Source organism: Lithobates pipiens, unplaced genomic scaffold, assembly GCF_037356315.1.
Source record: "Lithobates pipiens isolate NorthernLeopardFrog02 unplaced genomic scaffold, aLitPip1_a1.2 Scaffold_19, whole genome shotgun sequence".
Taxonomy (NCBI): Eukaryota; Metazoa; Chordata; class Amphibia; order Anura; family Ranidae; genus Lithobates; species Lithobates pipiens.
Window position 1 is genome coordinate 447,554,180 of NW_027507764.1, and position 26,562 is coordinate 447,580,741.

The following is a 26,562-nucleotide window of genomic DNA, read 5'->3' on the forward strand; positions in this document are numbered from 1 at the left end:
GTCCTGCTGCAGAACCCAAGTTCGTTTCAGCTTGAGCACACGAACAGATGGTCGGACATTCTCCTTCAGGATCTCTTGGTAGACAGCAGAATTCATAGTTCCTTTTATCACGGCAAGTCTTCCAGGTCCTGAAGCAGCAAAACAGCCCCAGACCATCACACTACCACCACCATATTTTACTGTTGGTATAATGTTCTTTTTATGAAATGCAGTGTTCCTTCTACGCCAGATATACTTGGACACACACCTTCCAAAGAGTTCCACTTTTGTCTCATCGGTCCACAGAATGTTGTCCCAAAAGTCTTGGGGATCATCAAGATGTGTTGTGGAGAAATTGAGACGAGCTTTGATGTTCTTTTTGCTCAGCAGTGGTTTTCTCCTTGGAACTCTGCCATGCAGGCCATTTTTGCCCAGTCTTTTCCTGATGGTGGAGGCATGAACGCTGACCTTAACTGAGGCAAGTGAGGCCTGCAGTTCCTTGGACGTTGTTGTGGGGTCTTTTGTGACCTCTTGGATGAGTCGTCGCTGCGCTCTTGGGGTAATTTTGGGCGGCCGGCCACTCCTGGGAAGGTTCACCACTGTTCCATGTCTTCGCCATTTGTGGATAATGGCTCTCACTGTGGTTCACTGGATTCCCAAAGCTTTGGAAATGGCTTTATAACCCTTTCCAGACTGATAGATCTCAATTACTTTCTTTCTCAATTGTTCCTGAATTTCTTTGGGTCTCGGCATGATGTGTAGCTTTTAAGGATCTTCTGGTGGACCTTACTGTGTCAAGCAGCTCCTATTTAAGTGATGCCTTGATTGTGAACAGGTGTGGCAATAATCAGGCCTGGGTGTGGCTAGAGAAATTGAACTCAGGTGTGGACAACCACAGTTATAGTATGTTTTAACAAGGGGGGGCAATCACTTTTTCACACAGGGCCATGATGGTTTGGATTTTTTTTCACCTTTAATAATAAACACCTTCATTTACAAATTGCATTTTGTGTTTACTTGTGTTGTCCTTGACTATTGTTTAACCACTTGCTTACTGGGCACTTAAACACCCTTCCTGCCCAGACCAATTTTCAGCTTTCGGTGCTCTCACACTTTGAATGACAATTACTCAGTCATGCAACACTGTACCCAAATAAATTTTGTGTCCTTTTTTTCCCACAAATAGAGCTTTCTTTTGGTGGTATTTGATCACCTCTGGGGTTTTTATTTTTTGCGCTATAAATGAAAAAAGACCGAAAATTTTGAAAAAAAACGCATATTTCTTTGTTTCTGTGACAGAATTATGCAAATTATTAATTTTTCTTCATAAATTTTGGCCACAATTTATACTGCTACATATCTTTGGTAAAAATAACCCAAATTAGTGGATATTATTTGGTCTTTGTGAAAGTTAGAGAGTCTACAAGCTGTGGTGCGAATCGCACAAAATTGATCACATCTGATGTACTGGTGGCCTATCTCGCTTCTTGTGACCCGAACAAGTCAGGAAAGTACAAATACCCCCCAAATGACCCCTTTTTGGAAAGTAGACATTCCAAGGTATTTAGTAAGAGGCATGGTGAGCTTTTTGATGTTGTCATTTTTTTCCCACAATTCTTTGCAAAATGAAGATTTTTCATTTTCTTTATTTTTCTCCACAAAATTGTCATTGTAATAGGTTATTTCTCTCACGTGGCATGTGTATACCACAAATGACACCCCACAAAAAATTCTGCTACTCCTCCTGAGTATTACAATACCACATGTGTGGGACTTTTTCACAGCCTGGCCACATAGAGAGGCCCAACATGCAGGGAGCGCCATCACGTGTTCTAGAAGCATAAATTACACATCTAACTTGTTGACTACTTATTACACTTTTGAAATACCAGGACAATGACACGTGACACTGATGACAGATGGCACTGATACGTGGCAATGATGACACTTATACGTGGCACTGATGACACGTGGCACTGATGACAGATGACACTAATATGTGGCACTGATGACACGTGGCACTAATACGTGGCACTGATGACACGTGGCACTAATACGCGGCACTGATGACACGTGGCACTAATATGTGGCACTGATGACACGTGGCACTAATACGTGGCACTGATGACACGTGGCACTAATACGTGCCACCGGTGACAGATGGCACTAATACGTGGCACCAATGACGCGTGACACTGATGACAGATGGCACTGATAAGTGGCATTGATGACACGTGACACTGACAACAGATGGCACGTGACACTGACAGGTGGCACTGATGACAAATGCCACTGATACGTGGCACTGATGACAGATGGCACTAATACGTGGCACTGATGACAGATGGCACTATGTGGCACTAATAACACGTGGCACTGATGACAGATGCCACTTATACGTGGCACTGATGACAGATGGCACTGGGGACAAATGGCACTGACAACAGGTGGCACTGGGGACAGATAGCACTGCGGGCAGGTGGCACTGGGGTGGGGTGGATTGCACTGGGGTGGATGGCACTGGGACGGATGGCACTGGGGCGGATGGCACTGGGGCAGGATGGCACTGGGGCGGATGGCACTGGGGCGGATGGCACTGGGGCGGATGGCACTGGGGCAGGATGGCACTGGGGCAGGATGGCACTGGGGGGGGGGGCATGGCACTGGGGGGGGGTGGCACTGGGGGAGGATGGCTCTGGGGGAGGATGGCACTTTTTTTAAACTTTTTTTTTACTTTTTTTTTTTTTTTTTCTTTTTTACACTGACGGCTGCTGCAGCCGTTCTTCTCTCCCCTCTCACACGCTGTCTGTGTGAGGAGGGAGAGCGGCGCTGAGAGATGATCTCATATGTTTACATATGAGATCATCTCCCATTGGACACGCCGATCACGCTGTAAACGGCCGCTGTGATTGGCCGTTTACAGCGATCTGTGTTTGCCTGTCCCCGGGGGACACGGCAAACACAGAACTTCCGCGATGCGCGCCCGCGGCGGCGCGCATTGCGGAAGTAAACACCAGGCCGTCCAGGGACGGCCAGGCACGGGAAGCCGCCCGCCCTAAAGCCGTCATTCGGCTATAGGGCGGGCAGGAAGCGGTTAAATTGGTTTGATGTTCCGAAACACTTAAGTGTGACAAACATGCAAAGGAACAGGAAATGAGGAAGGGGGCAAACACTTTTTCACACCACTGTACACACACACACACACAGTGTATACCCCCATATACACACAGTGTACACCCCCTCCATACACACACACACACACACACAATGTACACCCCCCATACATACACACACACACAGTGTACACCCCCCATACATACACACACACACAGTGTATACTCCCCTGCACACCACCCCCTATACATACACACAATCACAGTGTACACCCCCATACACACACAAAGTATACACCCCCCCGCATACATACACACAGTGTGCACCTCCCCCCTTACATACACACCAGTGTACACCCCAATAAACACACAGTGTACACCCCTTATACATACACACACACAGAGTATTGAATTGAACTCAGGTGTGGACAACCACAGTTATAGTATGTTTTAACAAGGGGGGGCAATCACTTTTTCACACAGGGCCATGATGGTTTGGATTTTTAAGTGTGACAAACATGCAAAGGAACAGGAAATGAGGAAGGGGGCAAACACTTTTTCACACCACTGTACACACACACACACACACACACAGTGTACACCCCCATATACACACAGTGTACACCCCCTCCATACACACACACACACAATGTACACCCCCCATACATACACACACACACACAGTGTACACCCCCCATACATACACACACACACACAGTGTACACCCCCCCATGCATATGCTCACACACAGTGCACACCCCCCCCCCCCCCATACATACACACACAGTGTATACTCCCCTGCACACCACCCCCTATACATACACACAATCACAGTGTACACCCCCATACACACACAAAGTATACACCCCCCGCATACATACACACAGTGTGCACCCCCATACACACACACATAAAGGGTTATTTACTAAAGGAAAATCCACTCTGCACTGCAAGTGCACTTGGAAGTAAAGTCACTGTAGATCCGAGGGGGACATGCAAGGAAAATAAAAACAGCATTTTAGCTTGCACATGATTGGATGATAAAATCAGCAGAGCTTCCCCTCTTTTCAGATCTACCCCTTAGATTTACAGTGACTGTACTTCCAAGTGCACTTGCAGTGCAAAGTGGATTTGCCTTTTGTAAATAACCCCCATAGTGTACACCCCCCATAAATACACACAGTGTACACCCCCATACATATATACACACACACACAGTCTAGTGTATGTGATAGACTCACCCGGGACAGGGGCTTTTGGAGGGGACTGAATGCTAGCCTCTTGCACATCGACTATGGGACTTGGCATTTGAGGGAGCTACAAGCATTTAGGAAGATGTGTCATGTAATGCAAAAGGACATTATTAAGGAGGCCATGATGGTATCTGCCAGTGTGGGACTCATAGCAGATGCTGATGTCATCAGCAAGCCACCTGTCTGGGGCCCCCTGCCATAATTTGTTTATTGTAAGTAGGTCTGCTATTGTCTGAAGGAGATCTGTGTTTATACTTATAATAATGTGTATTGTGTCTTCTGAGCTAAAATATGGCAAGTCTGACCTGAAAGGTCAGACCTCTGAGTAACCTAGGCTGGTTAAATAATGAGTTAATTAGCTCATGTTAATTTATGTTTCTGGTTACAGTTTGTATTGTTAGGGTAATATGAGGAGAAGGGGGAACCTCCTTCTCAAGTGTATAAAAGCCTATATTCTCAAATAAACAGTCCCAGCTTTGCTGTCAAACGAGTCCTACCTAGTTCTTGGTTGTAATATGTGGCTATAATATCTAATATCTATATTCAGACTGGAGGAAGTGGTATATGACTGAAGCAATCAAGCGAAGTGTGGGGCGTTCTGTTACAATGTACACCTCCCATACAGTGTACACCCCCATACATATATATACACACACAGTCTACACCCACCATACATATATACACACACACACACAGTCTACACCCACCATACATATACATACAGTGTACACCCCCTATACACACACAGTGTACACCCCCATACATACACACACAGTGTACACCCCATACATACCTGCACACAGTGTATACCTCCCTCCATACACACACAGTGTACAACGCCCCCATACACACACAGTGTACACCCCCTATACACACACAGTGTTCCACCCCCCATACATACACAAACACAGTGTACACCCCTCACATACACACACAAAGTGTACACCCCCACATACACAGTGTACATCCGCCCACACACACACACAGTGTACACCCCCCATACATACACACAGTGTACACCCCCCCACGCACACACAAGATGTACACCCCCATACACACACACAGTGAACACCCCCCATACACACACACAGTGTACACTACCCCCCATACACACACACAGTGTACACTACCCCCATACACACACAGTGTACACCCCCATACACATACAGTGTACACCCCCCCATACATACACCCAGTGTACACCCCCATACACACAGTGTACACCCCCCATACACACACAGTGTACACCCCTCATACACACACAGTGTACACCCCCCATACACACACACACACTGTACACACCCCATACATACACACAGTGTATACACCCCCATACACACACACACACACACAGTATACAACCCCCCCATACACACACAGTGTACACCCCCTCATACACACACACACACACACACATACAGTGTACACCCCCTCCCCATACATACACAGAGAGTACACCCCCCATACACACACAAGGTGTACACCCCCCCATACACACACACACACACAGTGTACACCCGCCCCATACACACAGTGTACACCCCCTACATACACACAGTGTACACCCCCATACACACACAGTGTACACCCCCCATACATACACACAGTGTACACCCTTCCCCCCATAAATACACACAGCGTACACCATCCGTACACACACATTGTAAACCCCCCCAATACATACACACAGTGTACACCCCCCCCCCACACACACACACAGTGTACACCACTCATACACACACAGTGTACATCCCCCCATACACACAAAGTGTACACTCCCTCATACATACACATACAGTGTACACCCCCCCCCCCACACAGTGTACATCCCTCATACACACACAGTGTACACCCCCCCATACATACACACAGTATACACCACCCATACACACACAGTGTACACCCCCCCCCCCCATACATACACACAGTGTACACACCCCCCCCCCCATAAATACACACAGCGTACACCATCCATACACACACATTGTAAACCCCCCCACCCCCCAATACATACACACAGCGTACACCCCCCCCCCACACACACACACACACACACACACACAGTGTACACCACTCATACACACACAGTGTACATCCCCCCATACACACAAAGTGTACACTCCCTCATACATACACACACACACACACACAGGGTACACCCTTCATACACACACAGTGTACACCCCCCCCCCCCATACACACAGTGTACACCCCCATACACACACAGTGTACAACCCCCCCCCCCCCAGACAGTGAGTGCTCGGTGTTGTGTACTCTCAAGGGATGTAGCGGTGATGAGCTCTGGCACTCCTCCCCGTCTCTCTCCGGCACTCTCCTCCATCCTCCCCCATGTAGAGCGGACTCTCGGCTCTCCGCTCAGTGCTATGATCGCGGACTGATCCCCGGACCCCAATAACAAGGACAACCATCATCTTCGTGCAGTAGAAGCTTGAGACGCATGCGCATGGATGATGAGCAACCAGCCCTGGGTGAGCAGCCCAGCTTCAACGGATGTGATCCAGGCAAGGACCGTCCGCTGTCTCCCGGCATTGATGGTGACATTGTGAGTATTCCTGGGATCGGGGATCCTTGTCTTCTCCTGATAGGGGGGTCTGTGCCAGGATCACCACTGCGGGATACCCGCAATATATGTATCCCCACCATCCCCCCTACCTACCTACCTACCCAGCACTGCCACACACACGGATCCATTTTTATAGCTCATGTAGAGGATATATATATATATATATATATATATATATATATATATATATATATATATATATATATATATATAGACAGATAGATCTATCTATATATATATATATACGGTGTATGATCCCCGCACTGCACATCTCTCAGCATGGTCTGCCTGGGGTCCTCTATAGCTGGCTCTTCTATGGAGCTGATCATTGTGTGCTGTGATTTCTTATCTGTGTGTTCTGTGTGCTGGGATCTGTCATGCCTGAGTCCTCCAATGTAATGATCATCAGAGCCTTGTACAAGCATCCAGATCAGAGAGCCATCCTCATCCTAATAGATACCTCTATATACCACCATATACCTCCATATACCTCCATATAACTCCATATACCTTCATATACCTCCATATACCACCATATACCACCATATACCTCCATATAACTCCATATACCTTCATATAACTCCATATACCTCCATATACCACCATATAACTCCATATACCTTCATATAACTCCATATACCTCCATATAACTCCATACACCACCATATACCTCCATACACCACCATATACCTCCATACACCACCATATACCTCCATATACCTCCATACACCACCATACACCACCATATACCTCCCTATAACTCCATATACTTTCATATACCTCCATATACCACCATATACCTCCATATACCTCCATACACCACCATATACCTCCCTATAACTCCATATACCACCATACACCACAATATACCTCCATATATCACCATATATCTGCATATACCTCCATATACCAACATATACCTTCATATACCACCATATACCTCCATATACCTTCATATACCACCATATACCTTCATATACCACCATATACATCATATACCTCCATACACACATACACACCTCCATATACCTCCATATACCACCATATATCTCCATACACTTCTGTTAACCTCCGTTCACCTCCATACACTTCCATAAACCTCCATACACTTCCATATACTTTTTTATACACCTTCATACATCTCTATACACTTCAGTACACCTCCATATACCTCCATACACTTCCATACACTTCCATACACACATTACCTGTCCAATACACAACCCTCCATATACCACCCAGCAATGCCCTCCCCTCCTCCCCCTCTCCAAAGCATGACACTAATAACAGGTATCCAACCTGTGCCCTGCCTGCCATTGCTGCTGTGTTACCAAGTGCCAGCTCCTGGCCAGGTACAATGTAGGCTTATGGTGACACCAGATCTGTATGCCTGTGCTGTACATGTGTAGCTCACAAGCTGGCACCAATGCCCAGCAGCTCATTGACATAGATTGATGCCCAGTTATTTATAACTTGACTGTGAGTCAGATTTAGACACTGCAGCATGGCACAGGGTTAACCCCTTGTGTTAGGGAAGGTGAAGGGGCTTTGAAACGCACTGCGGTTGAAGCCTCGCTGTGAAGCTGGAGATTTACTGTTGAATAAACAGCTGGATTGCAGCAGTGCAAACAATAAAAAAAAAAAAGAAAACATTTTTCTATCAACAAATAACGATTGAGGAATATATTTTGGAACCTATGCAGGATGAAATATGTGATGGAATGTTCCGCAGACTGAATGTACATATATAAATATTATTTGTGTATATATATATATATATATATATATATATATATATATATATATATATATACAGTATATACACATGTATACATTTATCTATGTGCTGCATTTAGATCCACTATTCCATTCATTCTAGGTTGTGTAATCTAGGTTCTGTTTAAATGAAGCTTACATCAAAGAGCAGTTTGATGTCTCCAGTGTATTGTGTTTATGTGGATGGAGAATGGAGGTCTGTATCGCCGGGCAGCTGCTGATTGCCTCAGTCACTTAATAATCCCAATGGAGACCCCGGTGACATGTAGTAAGAAGGGGCAGAGAGAGCGAGCAAGATCCAATCCTCATCCTCACTTACTGTACATCTATCTATCTATCTATTTATCTATCTATCTATCTATCTATCTATCTATCTATCTATCTATCTATCTATCTATCTATCTATCTATCTATCTTTCTTTCTAGAGCTCTATCTCTCTTTATATCTCTATCTACATCTATCTATTTCTCTAAGCGACCCATGAGTTCCAATGACTTCTTTTACTGTTAGATTTTGACATTTAATGCATCTTTTGGCTGTTTTGGTTGTTATGTGATTTTTATTTATTTTTTATAATCAATGTATACCATATAGCAGGGTTCTCCCAACTTTCTAAGCAAAGGGCCAGTTTATTGCCCTTCAGACTTTAGGGGGCCCAGACTGTAGCCAGTAGGAATAGAAAAACCCTCGGGGGGGCAGATGCCCTGGGCAGCACCATTTACTGGAGGAAGGGGGCACTGGAGAAGTGTGCAGTGTGCTGTACACACTGGCCGCTCTACATAAATAGCCTGAAACATGTGCCGAGTGCGCTCCTGCACCCATTACAAGCCTAAGACCAACCCTGCCCTGCCTGCCCTTCACTTCCCTGTCAGGCGGAGTAATCTCCATTAGTGACCCACTGGTGTCACTAATGCAGCACAAAGGGGTTAATCAACTGCCACTGGTCACTAATGCACAAGTGACAGTACATTAACCCCCTTTCCTGCTTCATATTACAAATAACATTGCTAATTAACCACTTGCCAACCCCACCGCAGGTGGCAGCTACAGGCATCGGGACGTACCCACACATCACTGCCTGTTTGGGGCACATGTTCCTCCCGTCTACTCCCCTGTGATTGTACACAGTGGGAGTCTGTCAGCAGATCCCATTCAATGTGTCCAATCACAGCCCAGAGCTCTGTGTTGACAGTAAACACAGGGCTCTGGACAGAGGGAACAAGTGCTTTTTTTTCCATGTAAAGCATACAAAATAAACAGATCAATCAGTAGTAAAAAGCGGCACACATTACACATTATTAGACACACAGTTAAGCCCTAGATTGCCCCTTCCCAGCCAGTGTCACCCAACTTTGAAGCCACCTCGCACAGCGCAACTTCAGCGCAGCTTGCAAACAACTTTTTTTAAATGGTTGTATACCCTCATTTGTCATTTTTACCTACAGGTAAGCCCTGTAGGTAAACCCTACTTTTACCTGTAGCTAAAATGAATATCTCCTAAACCTATACGGTTTAGGAGATATTCACTTTGCATGCAGCTGCTGACGTCAGTGGCGCATGTGCTTTGAATGCCTGGCAGACACTGCCATACCACGCGCATGAGCGGGAAAGATGTCAACACGGCTCCGGCCGATCACAGCGCCGGAGCTGCGAATCCAGAAGAAACGCGAGGGGAAAATCTCAGCTCCCTCGGCATGGACCGGGCTGCGATACGGGGGCTTTAATCTAAGGTATTTCATAATGAGCTAGTATGCACCACATGCTAGCTCATTATGCCTTTGCCTTACAGGGTTTTTCTTTTTTAGATGTGCAGGTATACAACCGCTTTAATAGAAGTCAATGCAAGCTGCTCTGAAGTCGCCCGCAAGTAGTGCAGGAACTTTTTTCTAAGTCAGGCGCTCCAATTAGAATGGTTCCATTGCACTGAATAAGTCGCCTGACAAGTTGCCCTAGGGGGGCGCAGTTTTCCATCTTCGCCCGGACCTTGTCCCAGCACTGAGCACCATTGTCCCATCATTGGTTTTAATGGGAGGAATAGTGGCCCATTGTTATTATAAAGAAGAATAGTGTCCCATTGATGGTGTCAGTAGGGGAATGGTGCTTAAAGGCAGGCAAAAGGCCACATCCAGTCCCTAGAACCCTAGAACCACAGTTTGGAGGCCACTGCTATATAGAGTATGCAGTATGGAGGCCATGATATTGGACTTGACAAGATGAATGTTTGATGGGTCCTTCAAAATTCATAATGGAAGTTATATTAATAATAATGGGTCTGAGCAGCCTGAAGGTTGTGGCTTTTGTGCCCTGGATAATTCCAATGTATGGCAGCTCATCTGAATAATGATATTATGTTTATGTTTTAGTAGATGGATGGAACTATACAGACAATAACATGTTATGTGATGCACACCTATATACTGTGTCCCAGTCACATTAAAATGTTATATAGATGTAAAAGCCATAAGGATTGATTTAATAAAACTGCAAAATGCAAAATATGGTGCAGCTCTGCATAGAAACCAGTTGTTGTTTTTTTCTGCTTAATTCAGCTTAATTGAACAAGCTGAAGTTAGAAGCCGATTGGCTACCACAAATTTTGCACTCTCCAGTTTTAGTAAATCAACCCCATAGTCTTTTTTAGGATTCATTATACTAGCCTGCATAGGGGCCTTATTTACTATGGTTTATTAATTGATTAGTTGATGATAGTTGGTTGACCAGGCTGATGATCTCAGATGATGTAGTAGGGATGCCTAGATCTGATTTACTAAAAGTGGCACAATTCACATGTGTGGGTTAAAGAAATGCATGAGCATACATGACGTGAGACAAAGGGGTTGATTTACTAAAACTGGAGCGTACAAAATCTGGTGCAGCTGTGCTGGTAGCCAATCAGCTTTTACCTTCAGCTTCTTTAATTAAGCTTTGACAATAAAACCTGGACGCTGATTGGTTTTCTATGCAGAACTCCCAACAGATTTTGGACTCTCCAGCTTTAGTAAATCAACCCCACTAATTATACAAAATTCATAAGTCAAGTGTACATCCCTGTGGCCATGACAGCCTGTTCTTCCTGCCACACATTTTACCTTTAACTTTAAAGTTGATTCTAATTTTCTCAGTATTCTAAATTATTTGGAAGTAGAGTTGTATAATTTTAATAGACTGAAAATATAAATATCGTTACCCTGTATTTATAAATAAATAAATAAACACATATTTAAATTTCAATTTGATCTAAAGTAAGTTTGCCTAAAAAAAAATCATTTTAATAATTCTTCATGGTGCTAAAAATATTATATATTTAAACGTATATCAAATATGTCAGTGTGATCAGGAAAGAAAAGATTTAATTTATATGTCATGCATATTTTCCTTTTAATTGTAGTGTAAAATGTAAAATGATGAAAATATATATTAGGCGGTGCAGTCAACATTTGTATTTATGATGCTCTTTCTGCCTGTGTGTTTGAATAAACTCCCGGATAGGCTGGCGGCCAACAAACTTGGCCGTGTTCCCACGCTATGGCCACTGTGCATGTCCCCAGCCTTGCTCTGTAATGTACAAGTTGCATGCTCCCGTGGCTTGCTTTCTGGCCATAGTTGGCAGGCGGTTCAGCAGGGAGGTTGGCAGGCAGCTTTAATAAATCCATGGAAAAGTTTTCTGTTGTCCTGTATGAATAGTGGCAAACGGTTCTGAATATACAAGCATTCACACACAGTATGTAAATCTGTGTGCCATTGAAGTTATTGGAGTGGCCAGTAAATATTGAAATTGATTAAATATAAAAAGGTTTGATAAGTGTTCTGTTATTTGTTCATGTGACCTTTTATATCATTTTTATAATTAATTTTGTGAATTTGTGTTTTATTCTGCTAATTGCAACTTTTTCTGTTTACTTGAACAGTTTTCAACATATTCCTACGTGTTGGAAAGTAATCAATCTAAACTATTGTTCATTAAATATTTGTTACTGATATACACACATCGCCGTCATATCTACTAAGGCTTGGTCCACACCTGTGCAGGTGGTTCCCGCTGAAGGTCCGCACGCATTCCTGCAACCGCAAACCACCCGCACAGAAAAACGCATGCACTGGAAATTGCTCCCGTACTGGGAACTAAGGCTGCAACGATTAATCGATATTATTGATAATAATCTATAATGAAAATCGTTGTCACGATTTTCATTATCGATTAGTTGGTCCGCACCTTCCTCCCTGTTAAATAAATCCTCTTCTTGTCTGTGCACAAGGCGCCGCCGTATGTTACGAGGCATGTCCACGCCTCTCCTCCTGGCCTCTCCTCTGATGTCAGCTCCCCACTAATCTTCTCAGCCCCGTCCGCTGCTGCCTCGAGGGAACAGAGAGGCGAGAAGCAGCTACGAGGGGAGCCGAGCTGGCGAGCTGCACACAGACTGTGAAAGGTAGCGGCTAATATAACAGTGAGATAAAACAGACACAGTACATGAGTTTTTATGAAAAGTGCCCCATCCTAAGACTCCTAAGCATTCCTGGGAGGGGTGCCCCATCAATAGTGTTCCGAGGAGTGGGTAGAATAGTAGTACCCCATCATTTGTTTTCCTGGGGGGGATAGTGCCCCATTGGTGTTCCTGGAAGGGGGAGAATAGTGCCCCATTGGTGTTCCTGGAAGGGGGAGAATAGTGCCCCATTGGTGTTCCTGGGAGGGGAATAGTGCCCCATCATTGGTGTTCATGGCAGAAATAGTGCCCCATCATTGGTGTTCCCGGGAGGACTAGTGCCCCATCATTGGTGTTCCCGGGAGGAATAGTGCCCCATCATTGGAGTTCACGGGAGGAATAGTGCCCATCATTGGTGTTCCCGGGAGGAATAGTGCCCCATCATTGGTGTTCCCAGGATGAATAGTACCTCATCATTGGTGTTCTAGGGAAGAATAGTACCCTATCATTGGTGTTTTATTCTGCAGTTTGAGTGTAACACTCAGTTTTTTCATTATTACTTTTAAATAAACGGAAAAATGGCATGCTACTTTTTTTATGATTTTATCCGATTAATCAAAAAAATTATTGGCCAATTAATCGATTAGTGGTGCAGCTGCTTTTCCCTGTTTTCAGGAGGAGTGATAGCCCATTCATTGGCTGCCATGCCCGCGCAAAACGAGGCTCGCAGAGCAGCATCGAACCTAGCCTAAGCATTGCTTTTGAAATTAAATCAAGAAGAAGTCTAGAGAAGTCGTACTTTTCCCCCCTTAAAATAGGGGGAAAATCATGTGTGCGTGTTATACGTCGATATAGGCTGCCTCTGAGGGGAAGGAGGGAACGAGCGCCGCTGGAACATAGAGCCGCAATCTCCTTTGTACTCGACTCAACTCACAGTCACTGATTAGGCTGTAATAATGAGCAAGGCTGCAGATGGGCACTGATTAGGCTGCAATGATGGGCAAGGCTGCAGATGAGCTGATTAGGCTGCGATGATGGACAAGGCTGCAGATGGGCATTGATTAGGCTGTAATGATGAGCAAGGCTGCAGATGGGCACTGATTAGGCCGTAATGATGGGCAAAGCTGCAGATGGGCACTGATTAGGCTGTAATGATGAGCAAGGCTGCAGATGGACACTGATTAGACTGCAATGATGGGCAATGGCAAGGCTGCAGATGGGCACTGATTAGGCTGTAATGATGAGCAAGGCTGCAGATGGGCACTGATTAGGTGGCAATGATGGGCAAGGCTGCAGATGGGCACTGATTAGTCTGTAATGATGAGCAAGGCTGCAGATGGGCACTGATTAGTCTGCAATGATGGGCAAGGCTGCAGATGAGCTGATTAGGCTGCAATGATGGGCAAGGCTGCAGATGGGCACTGATTAGGCTGTAATGATGAGCAAGGCTGCAGATGGACACTGATTAGGCTGCAATGATGGGCAAGGCTGCAGATGGGCACTGATTAGGCTGCAATGATGAGCAAGGTTGCAAATGGTCACTGATTAGGCTGTAATGATGAGCAAGGCTGCAGATGGGCACTGATTAGGTGGCAATGATGGCCAAGGCTGCAGATGGGCACTGATTAGGCTTCAGTGATGGGCAATGGCAAGGCTGCAGATGGGCACTGGCCCTTATTTTTCTTCAAAATTCTTTATTTCAAATTTAAGATTTTTTTCCTAAATCTTCCCTCTTAAAATTGGTGCATGTTATACGCCTGTGCGTGTCATACATCAATACATATGGTATTTCAGTCCTAGCAGTACTGTGACCCCCTGTGGTTATTGTGCAGTGGGGAAGCCACTCATCCAGGACCCAGAAAGCCTGCAGCTATGACTATAGTAGCACCAACTACTACAGTGATTGTCAGCTTCCCCAGCAGTCCCTTAGGTATCAGATATACATACACACATTGTGCCAAGCTGTACCAATGTAACTTTGCATAAAATATCATACCTGGAGTTCAGTTTTTTTTATTAATTTTTTTAAAGCTTTTCAAGTATTTGGAAGATTGTGCAGTTGATTTACTAAAGGAGTAGCGACTGTTCAGTAAAGGAAGGATTTACTGAAACTGATGAACACAAAACCTGCTGCAGCTGTGCATAGTAACCAATCAGCTTCTAGGTTTCATTGTCAAACCCTTTGGTTGTAAACCCACACATATAGGGTTGAACATATATTTTATTATTATCACAAAATCAGTGCAAATAAGGAGTACAAAATGGTAATACATTTCCGGAAATACACAAACAGTTAGGTACAAGTGTAAAAGCAAAAAGAACTGCGAGAATAACAGAGCTGATTAATACCAGTTGAAACAAAGAAAGGAATCAGTAGGTGGGGGAGAGGGGAGGGGGGTGTAAGAAAAGGGGGGGAGGGGACAGGGGACGGCAAGGGAGAGGGAGAGAGGGAGACAGGAACCCCGAAACCGAAATCACTATGAGTAATTCTACAGCCTCCAGAGGAGACCAGGGATGAGGACCTAATGCCCAACATGGGTCGTCACATGGGGGGAGAGGGAAGACAAACGGGGACCCGCAGAGAGAGGGCGCACATAGGGAAACGAGAACACAGACTTGTGAGCCGTGCGACCCCCAGGGAGGTGCCCTAGTTAAACTTTTAAAATACAACCCACGCATATAGCCAGTGAAGCGACTGGCCTCAGGTGATACACAAAGATGAACCAAATCCACCTACATAGGCTTTACCTGTTTATCTGCGGTCTTACATCTGTTCAGAATTTATAAGCTTGCTTGAGCTGTCAGAAAAAAGGGGGTGGAGAGCAGAAGTTACACTCTGTGGAGCTCAGTGAGGAGAGCTCTTAGAGCTGATTGGAGGGAAGGGATAAACCCTCTTCACATAGCACACAAGTACAGCGCTTGGGCTGTCAATCAGCTGGAGCTCCCTCCCTGTTACCTTTTTATCTCTTGGTGTCAGAAGTGATAGTCATGCACATTGCAGAGGAAGAAACAGCAGACAGAAATTACGCTTAGTGCTCAAAATTTAGACAAGTACACACTATAGAGGGATATGCTTTTTTATTATTTCATATCTGAGCTTTACAACAACTTTACTGGAACAAGCTGAATTTTTAGTAACTCCCTTTAGTAAATACGTTTTGGTAAATCTCTCCTAAATGTTCAGTTTGCAAAGTAAGGCTTCATATACACGGATGTTTTAAAAAACGAGTTGTAAACCTAGTACCGACGCCAGGGAAAAAGCGGCTTTAAAAACTCAATTTTATTAGCATTTTCCATTGGCGTCAATGCGTGTTTTTCTGTACTAGCTTTCAGCCGCGTTTCTCTACCTCTGTTCAAAATCAGTGTTTCCCTATGGGAGACCAGTGATTTGATTAGAAGTCACACCAGAATATGGATCAAGATGATCCGACTTGCGTTGCGACTTGTGTGCTGAGAATCTTGAAGGGGAACCTCGCCCAAATGTAAAAAAATTTTTTGCGTGAGGTTCCCCCAGTTAAGGGGAACCCCCACGCCCCCCAAGACCCATACTAGACCCTTATCCAAGCACGCAGCCCGGCAGGTTAGGAAAGAGGGGGACGAGCGAGCACCCCCCTTAACCATACCAGGCCACATGGCCTCAACATGGGGGGGTGGGTGCTTGTCCCCATGTTAATGAGAACAAGGGCCTCTTCCCGATTACAACCCTTGCTGTTGGTTGTCGGGGTCTGCAGGCAGGGGCTTATCGGAATCTGGAAGCCCCCTTTAACAAGGGGGCCCCCAGATCCCGCCCCCCCCACCCAACGTGAATGAGTATGGGGTACATTGTACCCCTACCCATTCACCTAAAAAAAAGTGTCAAAAATAGACACACTACACAAGGCAGCTCTGGCTCTTCTCCTTCTGGCGACATCTTCTCCCACTGCCGGTCCTTTTCCCCTCTCCCCTTCTTCTCTCTCTCTGCCGGTCCTTCTTGCCTCTGCACTGTCTTCTCTCTCTACTGTCTACTCGATATTTTGCCGGGTCTTCTCCGCTGTCTTCTCGCTCATTTGCTGGGTCTTCTCCCACTGCTCTTCTTCTGATGTTGACTCGACGCGATCTCCCAGTGTAATGCTGGGTCTGCCATTTGCAATGACTTATATTGGCATGTGACATCACCGCCCGGGGAATGATGGAGTGATGGAGTCGCAGGGGACGTGGCCTCCAAATTACATAATAGGGTGCCCTCCCCCAATACCAATATAAGTCATTGTACACGGCAGACCCAGCATTACACCAGGAGATCGCATCGAGTCAACGTCAGAAGAAGAACAGAAGGAGAAGCCCCAGCAAAAGAGTGAGAAGACATGGCAAAAGAGCTAGAAGACAGCAGATAGAGGAGACCCAGCAGAAGGCGGAGAAGACAGCGCGCAGAGGGAGAATAACCAACAGAGGGAGAAGAGACCCGGAGAGGAGGGAAGAAATCGCAAGAGATGAAATCCAGACTCCTGCACTAAATACGCTATCCACCCCAGATCCCTGTCTTATATGCCTTACTTAATGCTAACCTCTGCACTATGTACGTTACCTAACCTATATCCCTTCACTATGTACATTACCCACTCTAGATTCCTGCAATAAATACGCTACCCAATCCAGACCCCTGCACTCTGTACCTTACTTAATCCCAGACCCCTGCACTATGTACATTATCCATCCCAACTGCACTATGTATATTACCCAACCCAACCCAGACCCTTGCATTATGTATGTTACCCAACCCAGATCTCTGCACTATGCCCTGCACTATGTACATTACCCAACCCAGACCCCTGCATTATGTATGTTACCCAACCCAGACCTCTGCACTATGAACATTACTCAACCCGGACCCCTGCATTATGTATGTTACCCAACCCAGACCTCTGCACTATGTACATTACTCAACCCGGACTCTTGCATTATGTACATTAGCCATTGCAGCTGTACTATGTACTAGAGCTGCACGATTCTGGCTAAAATGAGAACCACGACTGTTTTTCTTCCAATAAAGATCCTGATTCTCTCATGATTCTTGCAGCATAACATCATCTTTCACATTATACAAAAAAATTGGGCTAACTTTACTGTTTAGTTATTTTGTTTAATTCATTCATTTTATTCTCTAGGGTCTCTGCAGCTAAATATATATATATATATATATATATATATAATGTTTGGGGGTTCTAAGTAATTTACTAGCAAAAAATACTGATTTTAACTTGTAAGCAGCAAGTGTTAGTTAAAGGTTTAGTCTTTAAAGCAGACCTTCAGTCATTTTTTCATCTTTCCAGCTATTAAATCCTCTGCCCTTGTTGTTTTAACTTTGGATAGTAAAACATTTTTTTTTTCTGCCAGTAAATACCTTATACAGCCCACTTCCTGTTTCTTGTCTGGTCATTAGCCTAGGCTTATGACATCATGCACAGCTCTCTCTCTCTCTCTCTCTCTCTCTCACACTCTCCTGAGAGTTTGCCAAGAAGGGAGGGGGTGAGTCATAAGAGGGCCAATGAGAGCTGCAGAGCTGGAGGTGTGCCTCTGTGTGTCTGTGTAAATCCAGGAAGTGAACAGGCAGCAGCTTCAGCTGCCCACAGTTAAAATGGATGCAGCCAGACTTAGTGGAGGGAGATTTCTGCAGCATATTTGGCAAGTACAGAATCACAGTATATATAAAATAATATGCAAAGTGGTTGGAGGGAAGCTTCAGAATGGCAAAGATGTTTTTTATTACAAATTATGTGAGCAGACTGCAGTTCCTCTTTAAGTGGTTAAACTGACCTCATTTACAGAGGAAAGTTAATTCCGTTGATCTAAAGGCTTCATGTACACTGCTGCTGGTAAACAGGCATTAGAAGCAGTTTTGAAAAAATTTGCAGCTGCCCCTGAACTCTCCTCTATTATCTTATCAGTACATGTACACGGGGTCGTTTATAGTCATTTCCAGGGCGTTGAGTTTAGAAGCATTTTTTGGAAAGCAAGGACGGATGTTCAGAGGCATTTGAAATGCCAAATGCCTGTAACAGCTTGTAAACGCGGTAACTTGCATTTCATTTACAGGTGTTTTTAATGCAGATACATTTTTGACTATTTTCAAAACGCGGCATGTAAACGTGGCACAATGGACGTTTCTCAACATCGGTTACTATCTGTCAAGTTAAATCATTGAGGAGAGGTTTTATGGCTCATGCACACAGGACGTTTTAAAAACGCCAATTTTTTGCGCGTTTAGCTGCGTTTTTTCATTATAAGCGCGCTTTACAATTTAAAACCGCCTAAAAACCTCAAACGCATCTAAACGGCCGCACTGCGCAGGGCCAGACCTGTCACAGCGCCGCTCTCCCCTATGGGAGATCGGGTGACGACGGACCGCAGTGTCCTTCGTCACCCGATCCGATGATGGATGGAAAAATAGCTTTTTCCTCCATCACACTTTTTAGGATCGGAGCGGGTCGGATGTCAGCGGACATGTCACCGCTGACATCCAACACTCCATAGAGCTCTATGGAGCATCCGTTCAGGTCTGCCTGAAAAACTGACAGGCGGGCCTGAACGGAACAGTAGTGTGAAAGGGGCCTAAAAGACCTAAATTATTTTTTGTTTATAGTTATCTCCCAACTCTCAGTTGACAATGTTGTGATAAACTTGGCAGGCTGCCTGTTTTGTTTTTTGTTTTTTTGTTTTGATTTGTTTTTTTTATGACAGCTGTCAGCTGTGAGCAGAGAACTCTCTGCACTAACTCAAGGAAATGTTGTATTACGATCACAAGGGGGTTAAATCGAGATTGCGATTTTTTTAACGATTAATCGTGCAGCTCTACTATGTACGTTGCCCAAACCCAGACAGGTACATAAGCTATCCCTGCTGCACTAGATATGTTGCGACCCGGACCCCTGCACTATGTAGGTTACCCAACCCAGACCTCTGCATTATGTACATTAGCCATCCCTGCTGTACTATGTACAGTGCCTTTCAAAAGTATTCGCCCCCCTTGGCTTTTACCTATTTTGTTACATTACAGCATTTAGTTCAATTTTTTTTAATCTGAATTATATGTGATGGATCAGAACACAATAATCTAATTTGGTGAAGTAGAATTAAAAAAAATATATACAAACTATTTTTCAGAAATAAAAAAATTATAATTGGCATTTGCGTATGTATTCACCCCCTTTGTTATGAGGCCCATAAAAAGATCTTACCAATTACCTTCATAAGTCACATAATTAGTGAAATGATGTCCACCTGTGTGCAATTTAAGTGTCACATGAGCTGTCATTACATATACACACCTTTTTGAAAGGCCCCAGAGGCTGCAACACCTAAGCAAAAGGCCCACTAACCAAACACTGCCATGAAGACCAAGGAACTCTCAAAACAAGTAAGGGACAATGTTGTTTAGAAGTACAAGTTAGGGTTAGGGTATAAAAAAAATATCCAAATCTTTGATGATCCCTAGGAGCACCATCAAATCTATCATAACCAAATGGAAAGGACATGGCACAACAGCAAACCTGCCAAGAGACGGCCGAATACCAAAACTTAAGAAGGCAAGAAGGGCATTAATCAGAGAGGCAGCACAGAGACCTAAGGTAACCCTGGAGGAGCTGTAGAGTTCCACAGCAGAGACTGGAGTATCTGTACATAGGACGACAATAAGCCGTACGCTCCATAGAGTTTGGATTTATGGCAGAGTGGCCAGAAGAAAGCCATTACTTTCAGCAAAAAACAAAATGGCACGTTTTGAGTTTGCGAAAAGGCATGTGGGAGACTCCCAAAATGTATGGAGAAAGGTGCTCTGGTCTGATGAGATTAAAATTAAACGTTTTTGCCATCAAAGAAAATGCTATGTCTTGCGCAAACCCAACAAATTACCCAAATCACCCAAAGAACATCATCCCCACAGTGAAACATGGTGGTGGCAGCATCCTGCTGTGGGAATGTTTGTCAGCAGTCAGGACTGGGAAACTGGTCAGAGTTGAGGGAAAGATGGATGGTGCTAAATACAGGGATATTTTTGAGCAAAACCTGTACCACTCTGTGTGTGATTTGAGGCTAGGATGGAGGTTCACCTTTCCAGCAGGACAATGACCCCAAACACACTGCTAAAGCAACACTTGAGTGGTGTAAGGGGAAACATGTAAATGTGTTGGAATGGCCTAATCAAAGCCCAGACCTCAATCCAATAGAAAATCTGTGGTCAAATTTAAAGATTGCTGTTCACAAGCACAAACCATCCAACTTGAAGGAGCTGGAGCAGTTTTGCAAGGAGGAATGGGCAAAAATCCCAGTGGTAAGATGTAGCAAGCTCATAGAGACTTAGCCAAAGCGACTTGGAGCTGTTATAGCCGCAAAAGGTGGCTCTACAAAGTATTGACTTTAGGGGGGTGAATAGTTATGCATATTGACTTTTTGTGTTATTTTATCATATTTATTGTTTGCTTCACAATAAAAAAAGTTGTTGGGCATGTTCTGTAAATTAAATGATGCAAATCCTCAAACAATCCATGTTAATTCCAGGTTGTGAGGCAACAAAACACGAAAAATGCCGGGGGGTGAATACTTTTGCAAAGCACTGTACCTTATCCAACCCAGACCCCTGCACTATGTACATTATGCACTGTAATGTAGTGCATGTAATGTACGTTACATACTTCTGACTCCGGCACCCTGTACATACGCACAAGTTTTAAGCCCCTCCCAGTGTTAATGCAATTTTGCAACACCCATCATTCACCACAGCATGTTACTCATGCTGCTATCAGCTCCACATCCCATTCTCAGGAATTCTCCATTTAAAGAGTTCCCAGGTATGTAAAACCTGATCAACCAATGAGAATGTATTTTTCTAGTCTGGTTTCTATAAACTGAATTTAGTTGAGTGAATTGCTGAACTTTGTTCTTTGCAGTGCTTTATTGAAAAACGTTGTAATCCTCTCTGAATGGACATTACACCAAAAGATACCAAATGCATATTTTCCTGCCATAAAGGCTACAGTAAGTCGATAAAGATGAGAATTCATACTTACTGTCTAAATAATTGGAAGAAGTAAGAACCTTGAAAATGAGTGGAATGTCCCTCTAACACACAGGAGACGGAATCCTAATACACAGGTTAACAATCCGGCAGACATAATAAGTGAGTTAGTAACATGATGTCCAGCGCTAATGTGCGATGCGAACAGATGGCGTCTCGTGTGTGGGAGAGCGACTATCCACCGTGTGCAGCTGGTTTGGGACTTTTTCTAATCAGTCCCTCAAACCTGGAATAATCTGAGGTTTTTAAGCAAATCGTCTTTTAAAAGAGTGTATTAAACTGTGAGTCACTTATCACAGTGTGAGTCAATCTGCTGCTTTGATGGTTTAAAATCCCTCAAGTATCAGCTAAAACGTATAAAAAATCTGATGTGAGTCAGAGGTGAATTTTAGGAAAAACTAGATTATGAGTCATTTGGAATGTAGATAACTTTGTGAGTCAGGAGGCGGTATGCTGTACACCACAGTAAACAACGTGAGTCAGGTGTAGAACAGTAGTATCACTTGTCACATCCATTCATAATAAGTGTTTTACGACACCATGTGAATGGTGCTTGTGAACCCTAAAGAGTGAAAAAAAATATTCAGTAAGTAGTCAAAAAATTGAGGCTTTAGGAGGAGGGAGTTAATATCTACATATGATGATCTACATATGATGTACAACTTAATTGGTCACCACCACTGATCTCCTTGTCTTACTTGTTCCTTCCTTGTAAACACTTGACCTACCACTGATATCCTTGTCTTACTTGTTCCTTCCTTGTAAACACTTGACCTACCACTGATCTCCTTTTCTTACTTGTTCCTTCCTTGTAAACGCTTGACCTACCACTGATATCCTTGTCTTACTTGTTCCTTCCTTGTAAACACTTGACCTACCACTGATCTCCTTGTCTTACTTGTTCCTTCCTTGTAAACACTTGACCTACCACTGATCTCCTTTTCTTACTTGTTCCTTCCTTGTAAACACTTGACCTACCACTGATCTCCTTGTCTTACTTGTTCCTTCCTTGTAAACACTTGACCTACCACTGATATCCTTGTCTTACTTGTTCCTTCCTTGTAAACACTTGACCTACCAGTGATCTCCTTGTCTTACTTGTTCCTTCCTTGTAAACACTTGACCTACCACTGATCTCATTGTCTTACTTGTTCCTTCCTTGTAAACACTTGCCCTACCACTGATCTCCTTGTCTTACTTGTTCCTTCCTTGTAAACACTTGACCTACCACTGATCTCCTTTTCTTACTTGTTCCTTCCTTGTAAACGCTTGACCTACCACTGATATCCTTGTCTTACTTGTTCCTTCCTTGTAAACACTTGACTTACCACTGATCTCCTTGTCTTACTTGTTCCTTCCTTGTAAACACTTGACCTACCACTGATCTCCTTGTCTTACTTGTTCCTTCCTTGTAAACACTTGACCTACCACTGATCTTGTCTTACTTGTTCCTTCCTTGTAAACACTTGACCTACCACTGATCTCCTTGTCTTACTTGTTCCTTCCTGGTAAACACTTGACCTACCACTGATCTCCTTGTCTTACTTGTTCCTTCCTTGTAAACACTTGACCTACCACTGATCTCCTTGTCTTACTTGTTCCTTCCTTGTAAACACTTGACCTACTTGCACACCTTTTGCGAAATAATTTGGTCACCACCTTCTATGAAGGTCTGCAAGCTCAGGGCTTGCATCCATTTGCATCCTCCTACAGAAGTTGGTTACATTGTCTTCCAGATCTCATGGAAAATGATTGGGAGAAAGTTACTGAAACTTGCTTTCAAGATGTTATCAGTACGGCATATAGAATAACCCATTTCAGGTTTATTCACCATCTAAACTACACCACCGTTAAATTGTCTTGCAAGGGTTTAGTGATACAAGTGTGTTGCCAAGGTGTGAAGAACATTCAGTAAATCTATTACTTATGTTTCGAGATTAAACCTTTTACTCTATTTGAAACTAATCTGGACCTACAGTTCCCAAAACTCTGGAAGTGTGCCTTCTGGACATTCTCAGTCATTGTGTTCCTTGCTCCTCCAGTTGTGTTGTGTCTACTCTTCCTCTACTCTAGGATAGAGATGCAACATTTCTGGAAATTTTTTAGCCATATGAAAAAAAGTTTTCCACAGTTTTTTTCTGGAAAAAAATAACATTTTTGAAAATAAAAAACAAAACAAAACATCAGTGTGGAGTAGTTTTACAAATTGAAAGTCATTTTGTTACACTGGGAATGTGAAATGCAGTGTGTATAAAAGTAGTATACATGAAGTAAAAATACAGCTTATTCAGTAAATAAACTAAACTTGTTTTTTAAAAATTTTAAGAAAACCCAACTTCTCACAGTGTTTGCAAATTGCCTGTTTGCTCTCAGCAGAAATTGCACTGTGGAAATGTTTCCAAACGCTAGATGTTGGTTTCACCATTTTACTGGGAAGAGGGGGAAACCGAAACTAATTTACTGACTAATTTAATAATTTATTAATAGGAATAATTTAAAGGTTGTAAAAATAAACAAATTTGTTGGAAACTTATACCCTCTTAGCTGTTAATTAAAGTGGATGTAAACCCTCTCCTATACCCAGTGAAGTGAACAGCCTCAGATGTTACACAGAGATGAAACAAATCCCCCTACATAAGTTTTTCATGTACATCTGCTGTCTTCAGCTTTATATATTCTTTAGAAAGTGCATGTCCTGATTTTCTCTTCCTGTTGGGCACTGGGTGTGGATTCTTGGTATACAGCCAAAACAGTTGATTGGAGGAAAGTTACCCCCCCCCCCCCCCCCACATAGATAGAAGAACGAAGATACTTTCAGAACTGTGCTGTGACAAGAAAAGCTCTCTGTTAATCTATTTATAGCAACCTCCCTCGACACAAATTTCTGACTGTTTTTTTCTTGGTTGAAGGAGAACTTGTCAGAAGTTATCACGCTGATCAATGAAACAGCAGAAAACAACGGGACTTAGTGCTTTGGAGAGAGATAAGACAACAGTACAGATTTATGTGCGTAGGTCAAATTTCATGACTCAGGTTTACATTAACTTTAAGACCTGAGAGGACAGAAACTATCATCTACTGTATCCCAACATTCACCCAATTGTAGGAGGTACAAGAGCCCACAAACAAATAAAAGTGAAGCCTTTCCCCTGAAGTGTCACCTAGTGGTATAAATGAATATTTATGTTGTTTGGGAACCGTATTGAAAAGTACAGTGTTACTTGAATTGTACTCCAGGATTTGCTTGTCTTCAGCTGAGAGACCTTGCAATAATTTAAGTCTCAGAAATCTTTCATTAAGGCCTTTATGTTATATAGTTTGAATGACATGTCTTTGATATATTATTTATCAACGTAAAAACAAAAATGACAAATGTTTTACATTTTTTGGGAGAAAAAACAAAACAAAAACGGTTTTAGAAAAAAAATGGTAGAAAACCATATTTTTTCCCAATTTTTCATTTTTTTCCAGGCCTTCCCTTTTCTATTGCAGGAAAGCTATTCCGCTGCATTGGAAAAGCCCTACCCCACCTACTGCACAGTTTTTTGGTCTCCTGGTGAACTCAGCCCTGCCTATATAATATATATATATAATATAAGACAATCTTATATATAAATATAAGACAATCTAATAAACCAAGCTTGCCCCCCAAAGTATTACTAGGATATGGCAGCCCTGGTTGGGAATCTCTGCCTCCCAGTTGGCTGACCTTTCCACCTCGAAATCATCCGTGTGATGTTTTTCTCCTTAATATGGTTCCTGGAGCCAAATGACTTTACATGTACTAAATGTGATATGGCTAATGGGGATGAGAACAGAGTGTATATGTGTTTATTATTGTATTTACTGCTGTGTTTTATGTATTGTGGGCTTCTATTTGTATCATTGTACACAGTTTAATGTCAACGAGTACATTCATTAATTTTTGGGGCCCTGCTTAGCCAGTTACCATCAGGCATGTCATGGTGCCAATGGTTTTTTGTTTATTTACACTATAGTGTAAAGAAAGAAAGAAATTAACGCCTATTAAAAAAATAATTACGTATGATAGGAGAGATTATCATTTTATTATTCATGTGCGTAATATTAAAAGAGAACAACAAAAGAGCCACTGACAACTTTTACAAATATGTAAATAAAACAAGCGCATCTCAAAGATTCAAAGAAGGATTCCACATTTTGCAAATGGACTAGCAAATTATGAGAGACTTACAGTATCTCACACTAGATACTGTGGCACCTTTGCCGTAAGGTTCCATGTTGAACTTCCAGTGACCAGGATGAGAGAGTGAGAGCAATAACACCAAATTTAACACACCTGCTCCCCATTCACACCTGAGACCTTGTAACACTAATGAGTCACATGACAGCAGGAAGGGAAAATGG

General features: G+C 43.4%; 1 protein-coding gene across 3 annotated transcripts in view; it reads left to right on the plus strand.

Moving 5' to 3' along the window:
• Positions 1 to 26,562, plus strand: part of RGS20 (regulator of G protein signaling 20) — a 280,652-nt gene that overhangs the window by 174,953 nt on the left and 79,137 nt on the right. The window contains exon 1 of one of the 3 annotated variants that reach the window (XM_077492697.1): positions 6,629 to 6,908. The exons of 1 other annotated variant lie outside the window; for it this stretch is intronic. In XM_077492697.1, coding sequence (XP_077348823.1) covers positions 6,814 to 6,908 — 95 coding nt within the window. In that variant the 5' untranslated portion in view covers positions 6,629 to 6,813. Of the gene's footprint in view, positions 1 to 6,628; positions 6,909 to 26,562 lie in introns of those variants that run through there. One more of the 3 variants, XM_077492696.1, reaches the window with a different exon arrangement.